The sequence below is a fragment of the Limanda limanda genome, chromosome 20 (genome assembly GCF_963576545.1).
Source record: "Limanda limanda chromosome 20, fLimLim1.1, whole genome shotgun sequence".
In the NCBI taxonomy this organism is placed as follows: Eukaryota; Metazoa; Chordata; class Actinopteri; order Pleuronectiformes; family Pleuronectidae; genus Limanda; species Limanda limanda.
The window spans coordinates 6,412,245-6,435,504 of record NC_083655.1 but is presented as its reverse complement, the minus strand read 5'-3'; the positions used below and the strand labels follow the sequence as shown (position 1 = coordinate 6,435,504).

At 42.5% G+C, this 23,260-nt stretch overlaps 1 protein-coding gene across 1 annotated transcript in view; it reads left to right on the top strand.

Annotated features, from left to right (window-relative positions):
- malrd1 (MAM and LDL receptor class A domain containing 1) overlaps positions 1 to 18,217 on the top strand; it is a 42,224-nt gene extending 24,007 nt beyond the window's left edge. The window contains exons 21-33 of the mRNA XM_061094173.1: positions 5,054 to 5,234; positions 7,105 to 7,233; positions 7,376 to 7,537; positions 9,346 to 9,503; positions 10,480 to 10,681; positions 11,175 to 11,450; positions 12,700 to 12,828; positions 13,759 to 13,825; positions 16,194 to 16,285; positions 16,417 to 16,513; positions 16,922 to 16,982; positions 17,911 to 18,018; positions 18,116 to 18,217. Of these exons, the coding sequence (XP_060950156.1) occupies positions 5,054 to 5,234; positions 7,105 to 7,233; positions 7,376 to 7,537; positions 9,346 to 9,503; positions 10,480 to 10,681; positions 11,175 to 11,450; positions 12,700 to 12,828; positions 13,759 to 13,825; positions 16,194 to 16,285; positions 16,417 to 16,513; positions 16,922 to 16,982; positions 17,911 to 18,018; positions 18,116 to 18,217 (1,764 nt within the window). The remainder of the gene's footprint in view (positions 1 to 5,053; positions 5,235 to 7,104; positions 7,234 to 7,375; positions 7,538 to 9,345; positions 9,504 to 10,479; positions 10,682 to 11,174; positions 11,451 to 12,699; positions 12,829 to 13,758; positions 13,826 to 16,193; positions 16,286 to 16,416; positions 16,514 to 16,921; positions 16,983 to 17,910; positions 18,019 to 18,115) is intronic.
- The last annotated feature ends 5,043 nt before the right edge of the window (positions 18,218 to 23,260 follow it).

Below are 23,260 nucleotides of genomic sequence, written 5' to 3'. Positions count from 1 at the left end.
TAAACTGAAGCCGTCTCGTGCTGCAGGCAACAGACTCCATGTTGTTGCAGCTTCAGGAGAGAACGTCTAACATGGATAAGAGGTCCGATAGAGCCTTAAAGCAAAATGCATTGTTCTCCAACTGCTTAAGTGAACCACAGTATTGTACTTTGTAGTACACATGTACATTTAGTGTATATCTTTATTACAGTGAACATGGGTTGTAGTTTCTTTAACGGGTGCACTATTGTTGTAAATAGTCTTGTTTGACTAAAGCCTACAATGTGCATGATTTTATTGTATCATAAACTCTAAAGACGCAACTATTTATTCTTTATTATTTATTATTCATCTCAGCCTATGAGGTTATGTCTGTCAGCAGTATTATTAAAAAATGACTTGCCGAAGGGATTTTTTCTCCCTTTCTTTAACATTGGCTCTGGGGGAGGTATGTGGTATCTAGTTGCAACTTTAACAAATGAATATCTTAAATCAGAACCTATGGGCTTCACTGATAAATAAACTTCGCTGTTAGTTTTATTTTCCTTTTGCAATCGTGACGAAGACAGAATCATAGAACATTGCCTGCTCTGTGTTCTAAAGGTTTTGCCTTTGCAGAAACTCAGACTAAGCTCATATACTTAGTCTGACACATGTGCATGGGGATTATGCATTTATTGATGTTGTTTTTAATTTAATTATTGTACAAATTCTCAAATACTATTATAATGATTGCACATCAAAGCCTGGTGCAGACTGAATAACAATTTGCACCATATCGGAGCCAGGCTGCTTGATTGATTATGTGACTGTCTGAGAGGGAGGAGATGATGAATGCCTGTGGACCATTTTACGTGATCACACATGAGTGGAAAATGGAAAACGTGGCCTTTTGAAGAAGGTCAGCTCTTCACATGAAAATGAGGCAATGGAATCAGTTACACAGCCGGCGGGTGGCGAGTGGAGAGGGCGTCCCGTTTGATTTCAGACATTGAGTGAAGAGTCCCTGAGACAGAGACACACAGAAAAACCAATATCGCGTTCCACCATCATGTCCCTATATAGTCTCACATGACACACAAGCCATGTTAAGTGCGCATTTGACCTAGAAGGGTCAAAGACATGAGCACTTACAGATTATTGCTTTGTGCAAAATTTTCATAACCTCCACGTTTGCTTTGGGTTAACCCCTTGTTGACGAATGACCGTATTTGCCTCAAACCCCATCCCAGTCTTTTTATCCCACTAATGCCTGATGGTGCAAATACTACACATAACATGAAGGTATTGGAAGTACATCGAGTGGTCGGAGTGGAGAATACACACAAGTTATTTTGAGATATTAAGCTGTATTTGAAATACTGTAATGATGGAACAGCAATGATTTTACAGAAACATATGTTGTTATTCAATTTCAAGCACAAGCAGCATCAATATAATAATCTACATACCAGAGACTGGAAAATTTGTTAAATTTAGGGTTAGGGTTAGTTTATGCCCCATTATGCCTAATGTCGCTAATTTGCCTCATACCTAAATTTTATATCTATTATATATGTTATATTGAAATTAACAATCTCCACTTAATTTAGAATCTGTATGACATCCAAAAACAAAAATAATATTTTTTTTATATAATTGGAAGTAAATTCAGGAAATAAAGGGTTAAAACGGCGACGTAAACAAACACACATGTTCTACATCACAAGATCTCCTCTTCAAGCAAATACGATACATTACATTACATTTCATTTAGCTGACGCTTTTATCCAAAGCGACTTACAATAAGTGCATTCAACCCTGAGGGTACAAACCAAGAACAACAAGAATCAAGACAGTAAAATTTCTTCGAAATAAAGCAAAACAACAGAGTGCTATAAGTAAGTGCCATTTTAGTGCTACCAAAGTGTTAGTTTTCAAAATCTATCGATACGAGCCACGTCCAAAGGTTGATTGAAGAACAAAGGGATTCGTGGTAGTGATGCTAACAGTCCGAGGGGGTCTTGTGTTTTTCTTTCCCTCCTGTGAAGTTCACAAAGGGCTCGACAGACCTGTCTGTTCAGATCACTGTGTCTGTGAACTGCTCTGAAGACTCATCACTCTGAAACCTGCCCTCAGCAGCAGAGTCATCTGAGTATAAAGAGTCTCAGAGTCAACGTGGAACAGTGCAGAAGTCAGAAAACACATTTTTCAGATCAGCTACACATGATGCCTCTGCATGCAAGTCATGTTGATATGTGCAGATATCCAGTATTGTATTTGCCTCTGTCAGATTATTCATATTAGATCTGAGGCAGTTTGTATTACTTGCTGTCGGATGTATTTTGAATCAGAATATATTCTTTTGGCGGTTGAGATAAATTACTTTACCATGAAGCTGTATAAACTTCCATTAGCTCCTTGATACAGTTATATTTGGTGTAGTGGGTTCAACTGGGGCCATTATGGTGAGTCAAGCATCTGCCTGTCAAGCCAAAGAGAAGTCGTTCTACCCAAGGAAAACACAAGCATGACAGATTCATTTAGCATAGACTTGATTTGAAGCACAGTCCTGTCTGGAGAACAATATCCTGATGTGCCCTTTAAGTTGTAACGTTATTTAACTGAGCAGGAACAAGCAGTTGCACCATGAGTTGAAGGTGAGTCGACAGAAAAAAACAGCTGCCAGCGGCTCTATAAAATGAAAAAGCTATGAATACAAATTGGATTTCAGCTCAGTGGAACATTCAGTGCATGGGCTGAGACATTAGGGATTTTTAAACTTTCAATAGAGTACGCATTTTATTGTGATTACAACTTTCTTTGTTCTGGTTTTGGCCTCTTGACTGTCCCCCTCAGGGATAAGACAATTAAATTATGCAAATGCACATCCACTTTTCACTTTGAGCAAACTGAATTTGTGGTCGCGTTTGCCCTGACTGCGAGTTCAGGAATAAATGCCTGGACTGATACAACCACACACACATCAGGCATGAGCGATGCATGCTCGTATCATGCACTTGTCAGTCGCTTGCTTTTATGGATCGAGCCTTTACTCCGTGACATAAATCTGGATAAATCGTGCTGTAAGGCTGCCTGTTAATCTATGCTCGTCTCCAGCAGTAACAAGATTATTTCAAGCCAGGGCTCCATTGGCCTAAAGTGGAGGAGACAGCTTGTGCATGCCTCACCCAAGGGTGCACGTTAATAGGCTTTCAAACTGCAGAGTCGAAAGTGACATTGCTCGTCCTCTGGTTTTCAAGTAGTTCTCTTTCACTAGAGTCAGTCCTTGCAACCTCAAGTACCGCAGGGTTGATATCTTACTTAGTGTGCATCCAGGCGCGCCGCAGAATGTCCCGTTTCCCAGAGTTGTCAAATTGTTGTTTCGACTTGAGGTCATTTGCTTTGAAATTGGAATAAAGGACACCTCAACACCTCTTTCCGATTATTGCATCATATCAAATAGCAAAGGGAAAGATGAGGTTTGACAGGCATATCAATAATGTAAAACATATACATTTTTAATCATGAATTTGTCTTTATTAGATATAAATTCTGGTTTTAGGTGCATGTGAGAGATGGACATGTAGTTTGGAAGTGAAACATTTGACAAGTTTCACATAAAACTTTCGGGAACAATTTTTTGTGGCCTGGTCGATTGTTCACCCTGAAAAAAGTTTCATCATGTGGAGAATAATTCATGTCACTGCCATAAAACTGAATTATTGATGCAATGTGATAGAAGTGCTGTCATTATGTCTCTTTTAAAAAAAGACCAGAGGACGAGGACGCTCTTCACAGCAAACACTTTGACACGTCACTGTGGGAGAGGCGCATGTAAATAATGAAACAGTGGCATGGGTTAACGTCAGCACTATTACCTGTGCTTATCTAGTGTGGCATTTCAAAATGTCCGCCCCTGACAAAGGCCACTGTTCAAGTCCAGAACTTCTGCAGGATGGGTAGTAAAATCTATACTTTCCTCCATTAAACACTCAGTGGTTTAACTAGGCAGCGCTTTTCCCATATTGACCTTCAGATAAAGTGGATTTTAACAATCTCTGCAATCACCTCAGTGAGGAGGAGCAGGATCGAAAGTGTGTGTTTCCGCAGAATAGATGTAACTTAGAGAGAGGGAATCGCAATAAGGCTCATCAGATCCACATCACCTGGTCTCAGTTGGCCGAGGTTTAGCCCCCGGGTTGCTTACAGGAGCACGACCACAAGTCTTTTTTTCATGAAAAGAAATAAACCAACAAGTCCGTCATGACTTCTTGTGAGGTTTGTAGAAAGCAGAATCCAAATGGAGGCAGATGGGAGCAGTGAAGAAATGTAATTGAATTTGAAGATTTCGAGTGTTTCATGGAAGGTTGGCAGGCACAAGGCAATCTGAACTGAAATAAGGTCAAACACAGGAATGTGTATGAACCTGAAAGAAAACTCCAACTTTTAACACATTGAACTACAAAGACGACAAGGGAGCACAAAGAGAAAACCGGAGAAAACAAACACGAGTAGAACAAGTTGACTATGATAAAATGCTGTGAGGCGACCGTGCTAACCACTGGTTTACCGTGCCACCCTTTAAACCAAATCCAAAGTCCAGAGAACTGAAATGCAAATTCAAAGACCATAAAAATGCACAAACGAGGCAAAACTGTGGGACTCAAAGCTCAGGTTCCCTGTTGAAGATGGAAAACTATGCTTGCCATGTGGTTGTTACTGGAACAGCAGTACAGTTAACTGGGACGTTATTAGATTTACTAAGTCGTTACTGGGCAAGAAATTTGACCTGATGTGGCAGGAAAGAAATCCACTGCCATAACTCAAGGAGAGCAGTGCTCAGTGTGATCATCAGCTCTCAAGGTAGGGAACTTATTGCTGTGGTGTTACGCTAATGAGACTTTAATGACTCCTCAGCAGCAGCAGTCTGTCCAGGAGTTCATTCCAGCTCATTTAAACTCAAAGTTCTTCACTCTAATGAAACTCAAAGTTTCTGTTTGACTCTGCCGCAGCTTTGAATCCACTGTGACAGTGGTGCAACCCGAGTGAAATACCCCCAGTGTGATGGTGTCTCTGCTGCTCTGCTCCACAGAAAGACCACGACTTGTTGGAAGTGTGGAATAAAACGGGGCACCAGGGGAACGAGTGGATCCGAGCCGAGGTCCCCCTGAGGAGCCTGAGGAACTTTGAGGTGATATTTGAGGGGATTCGCTCGAGGGATGTGAGCGGAGGAGCTGCCCTGGATGACTTGGAGTTCATAGACTGTGCCCCAAGTAGGTGATATATACACAACACTGCTTTTTTACACCGCTTGACTTTCTCCAACAAACCAAATTAAAAAGGGATCCAAAGAACAATGTTAAAAGATAAAGCAACAATGAAGATTGAACTGCACCAATCCCTGGAATTTACATGAACTGAAACTATACTAATGACAATTCTACTAATTCCTATAAAAACTCAAATTTGGCTACTATTCTTTTTCTCATTTAATCTTGTTCTTTTACTCTCATAGTTATTGGGAAATTTCTGTGCTTTAATGTGTTGTCGTGAAAACACCAACTCCAGTAGGAACAACAACTCAAAAATTATATCATAGCATTATAATTTAATTGAAAGAGCCCAAGAACAAGGTGTTCATTGGGTGTTGACTACAAGGCCGTGCACCAGAGAAAATAATAAAAGTCCTACAGCTTTGTTAGCTGTGTTTTTTAAGTAAAAGTTATTGGTTTCTGTTCCTTTATTGAACTGTCATCTTTGATTTAGGTGTTTAAAATGTGAACTAATGAAAAGTGTCTCAAAATCTCATTGTTCCCAAATGAAGCAGTGGAGTGGAAGGTTTTTCAAAGCTAGAGATTTCATCATGTGGCAAAGTAATCAGAGTCAGCGGGTGAAGGCTTCAGCACAAGTCTTCCTTATTGCCTCTTTCATTTAAAAGTAGCTGTAATTTGACTTCGATACTAAGAGAAACTCATCTACTGTCATATTGGAAATAGACCTATAACCTTGTAGCTCTCTGAAGCAATGCAATTTGATGTAAGCTAAAAAATTCGAGGTTATTCAAAGCACTTAAAGGAAACTGAACATAGCTTTAAAAGTGGCCTAGAAAAACTCCAAACTAGTGGATCTCAGTCTATATTGGTTTTAAATTAAACTTCTCTCTTGCTTCTCTCCGTTCCTCTTTTATCTAACTGTATTTCCGACGTATCTTCAAAAGCGAGATCTAATTATGCTGTGACATTACTTTACGATCGTCCCGGCTGATAGTTTGCTGGTATATCCACGGAGAGAGAGCGAGAGAGAGAGAGAGAGAGAGAGAGGGAGCATGTCTTTAGAGGGAGAGGATTCGTCTCTTCTGCCTGATGACAGTCGCTGTCAGTGGCCGTTTGATGTTTATGGACGAGACAGATGTTCCACATTACACGGGACCTGGCACAAGGCTGGACACCGGGCGGGCCCCTTCCCCGGCTCTTCCCTTGCGACACACACACTTATAAACACACTTACACGGAGAGAAGTAAACAGTGACCCGCAGACGTAAATCAAAACAGACTGAGAGGCGTGCATGCGAGGACTGACAAGTAGACAAACTGTCTGTCCAAAAAGCTAATTGGCACTCGCACACAACTTCCATCAAATTTTAAACGTGTGCCAAATGTGTTTTCAGCTCATCCCGTGATGGAAATAAGCTCCTGCAATGCAGTCCAACAGCTCGTTCCTCATTTCAGTCATCAGTTAACGTCTTTTTGAAGTAGAGGAGAACACACACGCATCCACACACATGCAAATAATTGCGCTGTGTGAGTGTGTGTGTACTTCCTCTGATCCACCTGATCTCTCTTCGTCTTGTCTGCACCGCCGAGGCAGAGCCGGAGGAAAGAGGCTGTGATTTCCCTCACAGGCCTTTTGTCTGCCTGGGTTTCGGCGTCTCCTCCGCTCCTCCTGCCCTTTGGTCCGGAGCAAAGCCAGGAGGCCGCGTTTTTGAATTGGATACAGTTGTGCGTTGTTGCAAAGATTTAGTCGATCTGAACGGTAAATGCTTCACAGGCTCCTGTCTCTGGATAGAAGGAGACGAAAACAAACACGGGCTGTAATTGCTTCCTCTCCAGACGTGGTTTCTTTGTTCCTGTGTTTGTCTCCCAGATGCCGTGGCGCCGGTCAGCTGTCCCGCGCTCACAGACTTTGTGTGCCACAGCGGCGGCTGCATCGAGTCTCACCTGGTGTGCGACAGCAAGGCCGACTGTGCCGATGAATCAGACGAGATAGACTGCGGTGAGCGAGAAATGGGAATATAGATTTCAATCCCCGCAGGACCTGAACTGTTTTTGATTTCAGGGCAGAAAAACAACTTTTAACCCAAACACCTCGCAATTTTCTTCCATCTCTCTCTCCCTCTCTTTACGTCATCGAGCAGACCACATAGCTGGCTCACCAGGTGCCTGCAATTTCAACATGGATGAAACCCAGTGGGAGGAGAAGTGCCAGCTTTCTCAGGACCCTGATGATAACTTTGATTGGAGGATAGGTCACAAGACTGAAACACCAGGCGCTGGACCTCACTCTGACCACAGTCCAGGTCCGTACTCTCTCTCTCCTTGTCTCCCAGAGATTACATGTCTATACAAGCACTCTGAATGAAACCCAACATGTTGTTTGTCCCTGCTCTCTCTAAGGAACACATTCTCCTTGTTTCCTGCTCTCAGGAAGCTCAGAGTCTTTGTATTTATAAATTGACAGCTGGTAAAAAAGGATTTTCCGACAAGTACGTGACAGCAGAGTTAATAATACATCCTGATCAATGTCACTCTGAGTCGCACTGAGCCGAACAGAGACGGACTTGTTGTTTATCTTGCTGCTGCGTCAAAACGTGATTTTCTTTTGCTGCTGATTAATTTGAAATGAATCTCAGAGCATAAATAACTGGAGCAGAGATTATAATTGGCCTCATCCACACAAGGCAACGTAAACCTTCATTTTTCTACGTGACTTTGCGTTTAATTTTCAATCTCATCTGGTACATAAAATATAGGAGGACAATAATAGTACGGAAAAAAAGGCAATTACAGTTTTGTAAAGCATGAGTTCATTTGATTAGGGGGCGGAAGCCATTTAGCCGTGAACAGTTTGCTTCCCTTCAAACAGAGGAGTGAAGCGAAAGACAGCGAGTTACGCTGAGGTGTGAGTCGCCTCAGTTTATTAACAGGGTTTAGATTCACGGCCCGATCGGGAAAAAAATGAACTGTCAACAATTCTGATAAACTATTAATCATTTGTTGATGAAAATACAGTCTTGTGTTCTGCTTCTCAGAATAGCAGAATAGTTTCTTTCTGTTTTGATATTTTGCTGTGATGTAAATTAGATGTCAAACCCGTTCTTCATTTTTTAAAACATTTGGCAATATTTTGAGAATTTCCTGACAAATGTTGGACTAAAGATAGGTCATGTTGAACCAGAGGAGGCCTGGTCTCCTCAAAGCTGTTTCCCAATTCAGGGGCCACATCCTTCGAAGGCGTGGTCTTAATAGACACTGCACACAGACCTATACCTGCATCCATCGAATGACAAAAGGTTTATCCTCTATTTGTCTCTCAATGGGACCATAACTTACAAGATGGACCTCATGCTGCATTGAAGAAAACTTGAAACCAGAGATTGAGACGTTAAAGTCCTTTAGAAAATGTTTACTGACGTTATTAATCAATTTAATATCTCATAGACTTCAATAGAAACCGCATTTTGCTGGTCATTCGAAAGAATACATGCAAAAAAAACGAACAAAGAGCATTGGGTTCTATTTCCAGAACTAGAATCTACTTCCATTTTAAATACAGTGTATGTTCTATACTTTGAATTGTTTGCAAAAAGTATACACACGCATAAATGAAAAAGGACAAGACATGGCTCTGCAGACATCACGCATAAGTCTTATCAGGAAAAAAATAACATTTTCCAATGTGAATTTTTGGGGTATTTTTCCTTTTTCATTTGGATTATTCATCGCTTTGAGTCAGAGGAAGAAAATCCAGTGTTGTGGGTGCAAGCACAGTTTGCTGCCTGCTCTGAATTGTGCTCAAATCCCCTTTAACTCATGTGGAAAACTCACACTTTGTTCTGGCGCGGCTCACATGCCGTCTCATCCTCCAGCCTCAGCCGCGCCGAAGATCTGTGAAGCTTCTGGCTTCTGGCAGCCGCGTTTCACAGCAGCACAAACGCTTTCTTCTATCAAAAAATTGTGTATTGGAATCAGCACCAGAAAGTTATTGGATTTCTTTTCCAGAGGCAAAGCAGAAATTGCTTGGTTGAGCAGGATCTAGCTGTGGGTATTTTATTCCTCTGCTTGTAAAGCAGATGTGAAGCGTCTTTATCTGTGTTTATCCCCAAAGGCGGTGGAGGGAACTTCCTGTATGTGAACTCAGCCATTCAGAGGGAAGGGGACATTGCCAAGCTGACGACGATCCGTCCGTTTCCGGGAAGCGTCGGCCTGTGTCACCTGCGCTTCTGGTTCTTCATGCACGGCTCAGACAAGATGGGAACGCTGAAGGTGATCTCAACTCCGCTGCATTTCCATAAACTATTCAAAGTGGTTTTGTTTTTCTCTTCAGGCATCGAGCTTCCGAACATGTTTGTCTTTTTTTGTCATTCGCTGCCAGACGATCCATCAAAGGCAACCTGAAGGCTTAATTTTGTCTTCGTCAGAAATGTTCTGTCCTGTTTTTCTTCAGCCTCTCGCTGTGTTCCACGCGGCCCACCGTCAATCACCTGATACCCACAGGAAGGAATGAAAGTGTCCCTGCCAGGAAATAATCCATCAAAGCACATCAACCTTACAACTTTTATTAAGATATCCATCACCTCCTGTCGTTGTTAGATGTCTTTGTCTGCTGGGTTAATTTCAAAACAACAAATAAGCAAAAAAAACTAATTAGAAAGAATGTGGGCTATAAAAAACTACGTGTAGACAAAGATGAGATACTTTCTCCTCTTCACAAATCATTATTGTTAAAGAAGTCAGGGAACTGCAATGCCGACTAAATCTAAAGATTTGTTTGTCTTTTGCATTTGGTAAACACTTCTGTGACTATAAATACAGACAAGACCCATAATGATTTAATTGAAACTCTCCTGAGCTGTTGACACTGATGTGAGGAGGATGTTTGTTTTAAAACAAGTTGAGTGATGGGATGTAGTTAAGTATCTGTACCCAAAGACCTTGTGAAAGTGGAGTATTTCCTTTTAATATTAAATAGCTTTATTCTCCTACTCTTAAATTCACTGGGAAATATAATGCTTTACTAAACTAGATCCCCTGAAAATACCACTGATGAATATTTACATTGTTGTGATGCTGTAGCGACAATTAAATGTGAAGCGCACAAAACATTATTGTGTTCTGTTGCATATTATACAATATTAACATATATTCATGTAGTATAAAATATCAACCTATATTTGTTTTTTCCTTTCAGGCTGAAATCATTTCATTTGATTCTGACCTAACGTTCCCTCTGCACCTCTAGGTTTTCACTGTTGGACCCAGCGGTATCAGTCTGCTGATGTGGGCGACCACTGGAAACCATGGCAACCAGTGGACATACGCCAACGTCCTCCTGTCCAACACGGCATCTTTCAGAGTGACCTTCCAGGCGGAGGTGGGTGGAGACATGTGGACGGACATCGCCTTGGACGACGTCTCCTTCACTCCAGAGTGTGTGGTTGGAGGTAACGCTATTATATAATACTTCACTCTTCCTCCCTGGGGTCGTTGTGCCCTTATACACCTCCAATTACTTTTTCTGGTTTTCCTCATGTTCGGCCCTGCCAGCAAATTTTCACCTTCTCCCATTTCCTCTTTTTCCACATTTTCTGTTCTCCATCATCCTCTTTGTTTCCATATAAATCGTGGGGACCTTCCTGAAGTGTGTAGTGAGTTAATGGAGCCTGTTGCCCTCCAGCTCCATATATAAGCCTGGATCGGCATTGAGGGACTAGATGGAGGGCAGTATGGGGGGAAAGCAATTACTTTTACGTTGTGTTGCTTCCTCCCTCCACTCCTGATTTCCCTCTCTGAGCTGTAGCCATTAAAAAACCTCTGTTTCCCCAAAACATTCCTCTGAGATCCTCACTCCAGGATTCAAGCTGTGTGTGAGCTAAACTCAATGAAGAAGATCGCTCTTCTCTCTCTGTGTTTATCTGTATCTATGTGTCCCAACAGGACCAGTGACTCCCCAGCCTGTGACCTGCAGCACGGACCAGTTCCCGTGTGCCTACTCCTTCCAGTGCATCCCACAGAGCTGGAGGTGCGACGGAGAGCCCGACTGTGCTGATGAGTCCGATGAAGAGTGTCCGGCCTTGGTACCCGGGACTCTTCCTCCTCAGGTCCTCTGTCCCATTGGGTTTTACCAGTGCTCAGACTCCCAGTGCCTCCCGTCCATACTGCGCTGCGACGGTGTCCCCGACTGCCCTGACGGAGAAGACGAGTACAGCTGCCGTAAGTATCTCTCTGTCTTTGTAAAGCAGGAATTACTTCGACTAGACACAGAGATGGAAACGGACAGAATATCTTAGTAGTCTGCCGATGTGATGAGCAATAGAAACAAATATATGGCACAACAACAACTTAAGTGTATCACCTACTTTGTCTAGAGGTGTAAATTATGAGTCACTGATTCATGTTATTACCTTCACTTCAGTTTAAAGTTTCATAGTCCCTGACATGCAGTTGGTTCATTTTCATCTTAGAAATCACATCTCTATTCAGCTGTGCACATTCTGTTTTGATCATATTGTGTAACCTGCTACATATAAAACTGATCTACACAGATACACTTACAAGGCTAAAGCCTCAGCAATCTGTTACACTGCTGCAGTTACAACATCATAACGGTTCCCTGTGGTTATAGCCGCCTTTTTAAAATGCTTTTAATGAGGATGTAATTCACTGTGTGGCACAGCTGCACTGACAGAGGTGCTCTCCATCCCCAGTGGAGAGAGCTGCATTGTGACCCATGTTAAAAACCTGCTGGCGAATCACCCCTGTTGCCTGAATGTGTCAGAAAGCCATTAAAGTTACTTTCCAGCTTCTCATTAATTCCCTCCAACTTGACAGTCACTGAGTTAAACAACTTGACAAATCAACAGCTTCATCTTGTTCCAGAGACATTTTCTATTTGAACACCACAATACTATAAAAGGAATAGTTTCAAACCAAACTCCTGACAGTATTTTTTGTTGATAGACAGAAGATCTAGATACTTTAAAGGGAGCTCAGTTGTGTTGCTGTTCATTCTTAGTCTTTTTATTTGAAATAGTGAGACAAACTTTACGTTTTTGTCTAAAACTGGGTGGTATAATTAGTTTTGTCCCTGTCCACTTTATTCCATATTTAACCTATGACTGATCTGCGTTGTACTTTGGTGAACGGTTTGAGCTGTTGCTCTCCTCCCCTGATTGTTTGAATTTTCATGCGAGAACTGAAAGAATGTCTTGAAATCCCCTTCTTGTGAGACTGGTAACGCTCATATCATTATGGGTGAAATTAGGAAAGCACACACACACACACACATTATCCCACAGATTAGGAAAAAGTGTCAAAGCAGCTTTACAATCTCTAATCCCTTTTATAGTATGCTGCTCATAGTGATCTGTGAATGCACGCTGCCCCCACCACCCTCCCTTCGACATATTTTACCAATTTTCTCTGCTTCTTCTTCTCTTTTTTTTTTTTTTGTGTCCCACAGCTCTGCTGCAGTGCGAGCTGGGAGAACTGGTGTGTGAAGAGGGTTCACCTGCCTGTATCCCACTTCAGAAGCGCTGCGACCGCTCGGCCGACTGTCTGCCGTTCCACTCCGACGAGTCCAGCTGCCATGGTAACACATCCTCACTAACCCCTGCCCCTTTTAGAATTTTTGCTGTTATGCATTGTCCATGACAGGACACAGGGTTCATTCTGTTCCTTTCACTTCTCAGTATATTGTTATATTTAGTTTCAGCTTTAAGATAATTTTCCTCCTATGATGTAAACCATTTGTGACATTCAATTTAGATATGGCTTTTTAGCAGCAAGACAGTTATTTTATGTTTGTTTACATAAAAGGAGATTTCTTTTTAAAATACATGGATTTCGCTATTTAACGGCTACATATAGTTGTTGTTGCAGCTATATAATGCTCTCGTGAATCACTTCTGACTGTAGTGCTGCCAAATCCCTCTTCATGGCGGCTCATTTCCACCCGGAGCACTGGCTCTCGGGACATTCTCGAGTCAGACTGTTTAGTCTTCAGAACACACCTCGCAGGTTACTGCACGCTGCCAAAATCCATTAAATCCTCCGCTTTCCTGCATTTTCAGGACAAACACCGAACCTCTCGTTCAATCAGAATCCACTGCCGAGCCAAAGTTACTGTATCAGGAGCTGAACAGAACTTCAGGGCTTCAAACGTGAAGATTATTCCACAGTCAGTCCTCACACAACTTAAAGAGGGGAGAATATTTGACGGCAGATGTGCAGGGAGAAAATGGATGCATGTCTGTGGTTTATTGTACAAGCTGACGGTGTCTGAGGTTAATGGATGAGACTGAACAGAACACACAGCTCAGTTTCCCTTGGCAACAATCACTGATTTCATTTTCTTGTGTTAGAGCAACTTTTTTTGAGTGTTTTTCTGTCTCCTGTCGGGTAAAGAGAGAAATGGAAAATGCCAGTGAAACAGAGTGGAGGCAAATCTTTGGAAGTCTTTCTTTTCTGTGTATTTGTTTGTACAAGATTCAGCCGAGACGGTCAATTTCTATTTTTGCAGATTGTCCTCCGATGTTCTGCCTGGATCGGGGCTCGTGCCTCGTGCACAAACACGGGCCTGTTTGCACGTGAGTTCAACTCCACCGGGACACACACACAAACACGCATTCATAAACAGACAAACGCACACACCTCACACACTCGGTCACATTCATGAACATTCACAAACAAAGATAAGTATCATGTCTCCTCTTCCCACTCCCCCTCCCATCCTTTATCTTTCTTTGTGAGACTTAAAACATGGAAATCCCATCAGCCTGGTTTCTTTCCTTGGAATAGACACGCTCCATGAAGCATGTGGGAATCTGCTTATCCCCCCCCACAGCTTAACCAGGGTGGTTCTGCCTTCATTTATCCACCAGCACAGAGTTTCCCTGGGAATCTCTGATGGATTCTCCTGGTAAATATTTAAACACGGCCCCTGCTACCAATGTCCTCAGTGTGTAGACCACAAAAAAACGAGATTAATATGCTGATTGGCTATAGGTTGTCATAGGAATCTCGGTCTGCCTTTCAAAAACACATTGGAGGCAAACTCTATGCTCGCTCTGTTGGAGGTTTTCTAGAAAGCTTGTCAATTTAGCTTCTGCATCAGCAGCTGGGAAGATCTATGATGTGATATTTCATTATGAAAAGGAAGAATGCAATAATGGGACTTGCTGCTGCATCTGCTATCATCATGCGCCAGTGAATCCTCTCTGAGAGATTCACATTTCTTCATTCTCGTTTCCGAAGGTTCTCATTCTCCTCCAAAAAATGTATCTGGGTTGTGCAGCAGGAGAAACAGGAGGAATATGCCTCCATTCTTAGGGCACGAGGGGTCACTGATTGGTCAGAAACTGAAAGAGAGATTCTCACCTTCAGCCAGATGCCTCACGGTCGTAATGCAAGTCACTGTCGGGGACAAAATCTCACCCTCCTCTTCAAAGCATGAAAGTGAACCTGTGGCAGCCTTCAGTTGTCATAAAAACTCAAAAGGTGTTTAGTTTGTCCAGGCTGGGCTACTGTAAAAAACATGGCGGCCTCCGTAGAGAGGAACCAGTCCAGATGTAAATATGAAGAATCTAAATATAAAGGGGATATTCTAGGGTACAGAAAAAGCAATTTGTACAATTTAGATGAAACATACTAGTGAAATCATGGCTAGAATTTATACTATTACAATTTCTGCCAATAGACCCCTTAGGACCTTTAAACCTCTGCAGCATGTACGATTTATATGACAGGAACCTGCCCACAGAGGCAGCATTTACCACATTCGTCACTCATACCAGCATCTTGGAATGCAAAATTATTCTTGAATGTGGCCCAGTGTCCCATTCTGTCACGTAATGGCAAATTCCATCCCACTGAAATGCTGGAGTAGGAAAACTCTTTGGGAGTATGAGATTTTAAGCTATTTTACGGCTGTTTGTCGCTGAAATGCACCGCGGCTTCCTCATTATGTAACTTCACTTCACCAGCGTCATTCTGTGCGGTTGGGGAACTGTGTCCGTTCCAGCACTGATAGCCGCCCTGCTGCAGCAGAGCCCGAGACACGGAGGCTTCCTCTGGCTCAGTATTTGCGTCACGTCTCTCCACTCTGTCGAGCAGGATCCACCGGGGGGGAAGCAGGCCAGGGACGGCCCACTGCCATCGCCAGGCCGTCACACAATATGTGCCCTGACCCCCTCTGAATGATAATGACACCACGTGGCTTTGCGGAGAGCTGTGTGTTTCACATTAGAAGGTCAATGTTGCTCGGAAATCAAGCTGATACCGAACAGATGTGGACTTGGAGCACAACCCTTGTTTGGGAATAGAGGAACTTGCTTTTCTTTTCCAGAGATGCAGCAAACCAGACCGCCCCAAACTATTTGCAATTAGTCCGTGTTCGGGTCCAGGATGTCCCGCAGGAAAACCCTACACCATTTGTCAAGATAGTGCTTTAGTAAAATATGGTGTGAAAGAATATGTGTCTTTAAGGTTTATGTATAGTCTCTTATCTGTTTTTCTTTTATCATTTTTTTGTTCTCTTTTTAGAGGATAAAGCTGAAGTTATTGTGTCTTATATTGTCAACAAATACCATGAAAAGATTAAATACTACACATTATTCTCTCAAAGCCTTCCAGACTCTACCCTATTACAATCAGTCCTCAACCAGTCTTCATTCCTCCTGAAGTTTTACATCTTAAATAAGAAGATCAGTGTTTTGTTTTTTTTTGTTTTTTTCTGGGATTTATTGACAAAAATAAACAACACAGAATATCACCAGATGTTTAATCGCTACATTTTTACAGTTTATATCTGAACTGTCTTTTTGGTGTTACCACCTGCAAATCACCTGCACTAACTTTGAACTTTGAAAAGTCCTAAACAAATATTGTTTGAACGATTGATTTTCCTCCCAAAGTCTTTGTATCAATCATGGATCTGTTTCCCATGTCCGGACACAGATGTTCTCCAGGATGGACGGGGAACCGCTGCCACGTGAGGACGAAGCCGTCTCTCTCCCCCCCGACACCTGAACCAGAGGACACGCAGATGGGTAATAAAGAAAGACACCTCCATCAAGCTGTCTCACCTCAATCTGCTTTCTGTTTCCTTGCATCAGTGTCTCTGCAGTTCATTGAAGCCGCTTGTCTTTGCAAGAGTTACATCCACCTCCCTTCTGTGTAGATGCTGTGTACACTGGCATCGCCCTTGGACTGCTGCTGCTAGTCGCTGGAGTCGCCATCTGCGTCCTGGCTGCCTGCAGGAGAAGATGCTACTTATTGTGAGTTGTGGGTACGACCATGAGCTGTGTGTAAAGATGGATGACATGTCTCCACTTTCTCCAAAAATGATGCAGAGATATCTGTTCACCTGTCAATCATGACCTTTCAATAGATTAACTAATTAAACCCAAACTAACGTAACCACAGAGATGAACATTCACAACCATGATAGGAATTGAGAGAAAACATCTTTGACTTCTTGGTTTGGTCTGTGCTCTATCCACTTACATGGAGGAGGCGGGGTTCATGACCTGTGCTGCAACCAGACACCAGGGGGCGATCAAGAGGTTTTTTTCGGAGCTGTAATGTCATTCATCCTGATAAACACTCTATGGTTACAACAATGACAATGATGACGATGCTGTTAATGATGAAGGTGATGATTGGTGCATTTGCTGACTCTGCAGAAAACCTGACCAGATGAACTACGGGGTGATGCATGACTCAGCCTTCGACCGGAGAGCAGAGGTCAGTGCACGGAGTCGACCAATCAATTGTCAGCAAATTCTGTTAGAGCGACATCAGGTCTCTCACCTACACAAATCAAGTTATCTTTTTACACCTATTAAAACAATAGGTTGATTTATTATTATAAGTCAAACATGTCTGGGTTATTGATTTTGATGTATAGGATTATTGATTTCTTGGTCTGTGGATGTTTTTGTGCTTATGTTGAAATATTTACCCAAGGAAAAATTGTGCTCATGGTTCATACTGCACTCGAGTAGATCTACACATTTTTGCCTCCACCCACTGTCGACCTTATGATCCACAACTACTCATATCACTGCCGTCCCACAGAAAGATGCAGCCACATCCTTTCATTTGGATAATGGCTCCGTTTTGTGTGTGTGTGTGTGTGTGTGTGTGTGTGTGTGTGTGTGTGTGTGTGTGTGTGTGTGTGTGTGTGTGTGTGTGTGTGTGTGTGTGTGTGTATGTGATACAGCTTGAGGAAATGCAGGCTCATGATATTGCACATTTACTTTACACACTGATAATTGGATTAAAAGTTTTCTTAACTATAAATACATGTGCTAATGCCAACAAGTGGATTATGTTCCAGTCACACACACACACACACACACACACACACACACACACACACACACAGACACACACACACACACATGTTAATATGTGTCAGTATGTATTTTCTATATCTGTATTGGCATGTCTGTACATGTTCCCTTTCATGTGACTGCCAGTTAGGGCGCAGTTATAAATAGAGAAGCGTGAACTGGTATCTGCACAGCGCAGCACTTGCCCCAGCACTCGTTAAAACGAGCGGTTGAAAGAGCAAAAATTGCAGTTATGGACACATAATGGAACGATTCGATTTTAACTGTGCGATCTCGTGTCATTTTCTAATTGCCGCACATGATTCTGCTTCTCTCAGCTCCCGTCCCCTCATGAAAGACCATGCATTTGCCCCACGCTTAACCCCAGGAAGAGTGATGGTCGGGGGCTCTCCATCAGCGTCTACCCCTGGCGGCCAGAGGTGGAGGTGAGGTGTCTTGGCTCGGCCTTTCAGCCTTCACTCTAATTATGTGCGCAGAGGTCGGTGACATGATGTTCGTCTCTTTGTGTCTATTACTCCGCAGCAGTCTTCGACCTGGAGAGACGCCAAGCTGTCCTTCACCAACCCGATGTACAATTCCCCCCCTGATGCTAATGGCACCGAGCAGAGAAGCTCCGAAGCATAAAAAACAGTGGACTTTACATATCGACGCCGCAGTAGATTCGTCTCGGACTACGTGGGCAAACTCTTGATGAGTGTGTCTTGACTTGCTGAGCTGCCAAGTCCGGAGAAACAAAGAGAGATATTCTGACAAGAAGTATCGGAAAGCCAATTCCGATCTACGCCTGTCATTTACAGCTAAATTATTTTTAATCTTGTGATTACATCTTAAATAAAAACTTTGGACAAGACCATGATTGCTGATTTCAAAAGTTTGATACATTTTGTCAATGTAAATACCAGTGAATCAACCTTTAAAGCAATAGTAGAACATTATGGGAAATAACCCTATTCCTGTTCTTGTGGAACTTTCAATGAGAGGATTGTCACGTCTGGACGTTAAATATGTAAAAATTCCACCTCTGAATATTTCTAAAACGTTTTTCACAATTTAAGATTTAAATTTTGCATCCGGATTACCATGCAAAATAGTCAAATTTCAATATTTAACAGTAGATAACAGAAGGGTTAACGTTAATCCTAATCATTTTAGTCCTTGTGTACTCAATGCTGCCAGAGTAGCAGTTTATTATCATTGCCACCGAACTTTCACTGAAAAGCTCCACTGACCACACAGAGCTTCCAGAAAGAGTCCTGACTTCATTAGTGATTTAATTCCCACAAGTGCAAATAAAATAGTTATGACCTGGTTTTATTTGAATATTACAAGTCAGCCTCCTGCAGCTGTAGCCTGAGCTGACTCTCTAGCTCCCTGTGACGACCAGTGCAGAGTGGATGGGTCATAAACAGCCCAGTTAAAACCAGTCATTCATGGTCAGTCGTGTCTCATCACACACATGTCGACATAAGTGGTCATACGTGCTAACATGTTGATTTACATGACCAGGCCGTGTGCTGCAGCTTCCTGTGAGTCTCACTGTCATCACATATAAGTGCTGATGAGATCACTGCTTAAGCTTACACCAATATGATGAATTACAAGAAGAGTGTGATTATTCCACAGGGCATTTATTAAACATGTGACATTGTTTCATGACCCAGACATGACATCATGATGTAGACTGTAAATAAAGATGGTCGACATGTCTCCACTTCCTTCCACTATCCAAGAGTAAAGCTGTCAATCCTTCTTATGGTATCAAATAAGTTATTAAAACCAAACTTAGAGATAGAAAAAGCCCTTGAACATACATTGCTGTGATAAATTCCAGAAACCATCTTTGAGAAAAATCTATTTGACTTTATATTTTTACTTTTTAATTTGGTCTGTGTCCCATCCAACAACATGGAGGAGGCAGTGTTTAAGACTGTAGCCAACCACCAGGGGGCAATGGTGGTGGTTTGGCTTCCCCTTTCGGGGAGCTGTCGTCTCTTCCATCAATGTCTACGGTCATTACATAAAACTGATACAATGAATCTTCAATTAAAACAAAAGTTTAGTCTTAATTCTTCCACAGTACTTTATCAAACAAGACATTATGTTGTGACACAGTAGAAAAACATGTTAACAGTCAGATCAGTCATGGCTGAACTCAATGTACCTGCTTCAGTTCCTGAATTGTTTGTCTTTTGCTGTCTTACTTCAAAGTTGTGGTACTTGTGGTCTTATCTAGGAAATTGGGTCATTGATAAACACTAAAAACAATGCAGTCTCCATCCCATTTATAATAAATGGCAGGTAAATGTGTGTGTGCAGGTCTTAAGCCCCTTTCCCTTCATCAAACACATGGAAACAAGCCCCCGCTCCTTCATACTGGCTCAAGTTCACTGTACGAATGTTTCATTTATAGACTAGATGACCACAGTCTCTGCTTTCACTGCTGTTTAGTCTTGTTCTTCATCACTGTCGCGTCTTTGCTGAGTCTGAAGGTGGATTCTGGGTCAGAAATCTATCAGAGGGCCACAGGATAAATTCTAGGCTTTGAACTTCTCCACTGTTATTTTATTTTTTGTCTCCTGCCTTTTCCTCTGGCACGAGTTAGAAGGATGATCTGAGTTGTTACCGTCTGTTTTGACACATGCACATGATACATGTATAACTCCTGCAAATAGACGTATTCACTATTATATCACAGATATTTTCCAGCAAATTTCCATCAGCCACTTAATATCTAAAATTAGTTCCACAGCTATGATCTGTAATTGAAGATTGTTATTCCAGACAACTAATAGAGCCAGTAGCTAACTCTAGTCATGATCACAAGTTGTATTTTAAGATAGACGACGTATCTCCATGTCCAATCTGCTAATATGGAGGAGGCAGGGTTTATGAGCTTTACTGCAGCCAGCCACCAGGGGGCAATCAAGGTGTTTATGCTTCATTTTGGCTGAGCTGTCATGTCCTCAAGAAATATCTTCCCATGAACAGTCTCAAGAAGAGGCTTGTGCTGACTTGTTAAATATCGGTTATACAAATGCAGATCTTATCGTTTCATTCTTGTCAGTCTCCTTTTTTGTATTTTATATTCATGTTGTTAATACTTTCGTAATCCTTCCGAATAACTGCAAAGCCAGCAGCCCCCTTTTTTAGACGGGCACCGCTCTGTCTGCCTCTCTGAATCACCGAAAACACCGACTCAGCCTTTTCACAGTGTCTACATTTATGTTTGTTTGTTTCAACCCGGTGACATTTGACCTAACAAAACAACAATCAATGGCCGACACAAAAACCTATTCCACCAGCAGCAGCACACACACACACACACACACACACTCACACACACACACACACACACACACACATACACACACACACACACTCACACACACACAATGCCACCTTACACCCGCACAAACTCTCACATGATGCCTCGCTGATTGAGAATGTGCAGCCATCATATTTTTTTTTGTGTCGAACATTTCTCTGGCAGCTTCGTTGTTTATGCCGTGAAACGACACACAGGAGAGCAGCCTTTGTCCCCGTGTTGTTGATAAACCAACGTCGGTCAGCTCTTCTCACCGGAGCCATTGTTGTTGTCGCGGTTGTGTTAATCACGAAGCCGGGTCCGTCTAAAGGTCACTCTTGTGTTTGTGCACCAATCTGCTCCCGTGATGAAAACCGCTCCTGTGGAGTTCGGTAACGATAGTCTTGAAGGAATCATTGTGTCAGAGTAACACAGACTTTAGTGTAATTTCAATAGTTGCTCGGTTGAATCTCCTGCCTTCACAGTTTTCAGCCCAATTTCCTCTCCGGCTGCAGATGGAGCTGAGGTCACCCACCTGAGCCCTGTGAGTCAAGGTGAATGTAACCCTCCCTCACAGCTCATATTGCTTCTTCCATCCTCTCTGGCTCTGTATTCAGTGGGAGTGGATGGCGATCAGCCCGGGGGATCGTCGCTCTGAACCGCTCTTCAAAGGGTTTCAACAGAAACAGCCCCGGGGAGAGAAGACACTCCCAGGGTTGTTCTTGATTAAATCTTAACTGTTGAGCATTAAATGTTCGTTATGGGTGGAGAGAGATTGTGAAAGGTGTTTTTGTCCTTGCACAACCGATTACATCTTGTTCTGACACTTCATAAATATTTTTTTTAAGTTTGATTTATTGTTTGCTTCGTGGGAGAGACACAGCGTGTTACTCAGCCAGTTGATTAATATAATATAATATCCTCTTCAAAGCATAATTTTCACACAACTTAAATAGGGATAGTTTTGCATATTCTGCAGAAAGATGCATTTGCAAGATGGCGTCCAAATTAGCAAACTATTTGCTGTTGAGCCGCAGAACAACTAATGCTAATAAGGTTTGTTTCCGTAGACAACCTCCTGTCTCATAACTTTATCATCATTTGACATGTCACCACTTCAAATCACTGGGTTCAAATCTGAGGTCAGTGTGTTCCTTCTGATCGGTCTGCACGTCGGATTATGACGCTCACATCGGGACAATCGAACATGGGAGATTTCAAATCTAATATTCACAAAATCTGGGTTTAGCGGCATTTACTGGGGCATTTGGAAGCATCCATTTCTCCTCATGTTCCTCTCAGTGAGATATACGAGAGATGTCAGAGAAATACGACCTCCACCGGTTGTATTTATGACTTGGATGTTAAAGTAAGCGCTCTTCAGAAGTCAGAAACTTATAATTATCTTAACCCCAATACGATAGGAATGCAGCATGAGGCCCCAGTGACTCAGGTGAAGATGATTTAGCTCGTCTCTGTCTGGAGGAAAAAGGGAAAACCCTCAGATGCAAACTTACTTTCCTGAAAGATGTTAAGAACTAAAAAACTCCAAACCTCTTTTGTTCCCTCCAATCACACCTAAATGAAGTTGTGAAAGAGAGCCAACCTTTTTCAAGTTTCCACTCAAAGCAGAGCTAAATCATTGCGTGCTTCCAAGATCTCGTTGATGTGATTATGAGATGGAAAAGCTAATAATCGGCCTCTCTGATGCAAAGCGAGACCGAGCTCGTTCTGCCCGGGGTTGGCAGCTTCTCACCGCCACACGGCCTCTTTGTTCTCCGCTGATCGAGCGGCCAAGCATCATAAATGCTGCGGTGACAGGCCGCTCTGCTGCTCGACGAGTGGAACCGGGCCCCAGACAGTGAGCGCTCGCTGGAAAATCTACGCTCGCTGACACCCTTAACCTGATGTCGCTGAGAGCCTCCCAATTCATTCCATTAATTTGGTCGCAGACGACTCGACGCTCTTTGAGGTCACCCTGGGGAGACACACAAGTATGGCGTGGTCACGGTATCTGCGACTTCCTGTACGTCACGCAAAAGGGGGGAAAAGACTCAGAGAAGGTTGGAGAGACGGTGAAAGAAGAGAGAGATTTTCTAGAGTGGTCATCTGAGAAGTTCTCTCTCGCTCCAGTCGTGCTCCTTACCTGAAAGTGACTTCGGTAAAAGTAGAAGTCACCCGTCAGAAAATGACTTGAGTAAAAGTCTTAAAGTAGCTCATATTAAAAGTACTTAAGTATCAAAAGTATCTGGTGTTGAAATGTACTTTAAGTATCAAAAGTAAAAGTACAAGTACCAAAATTAAAAATGCAAAGTGCTTTTTATAGTAGGTCTATACAGGAGACAAAATGTTTCTCCTCAAGA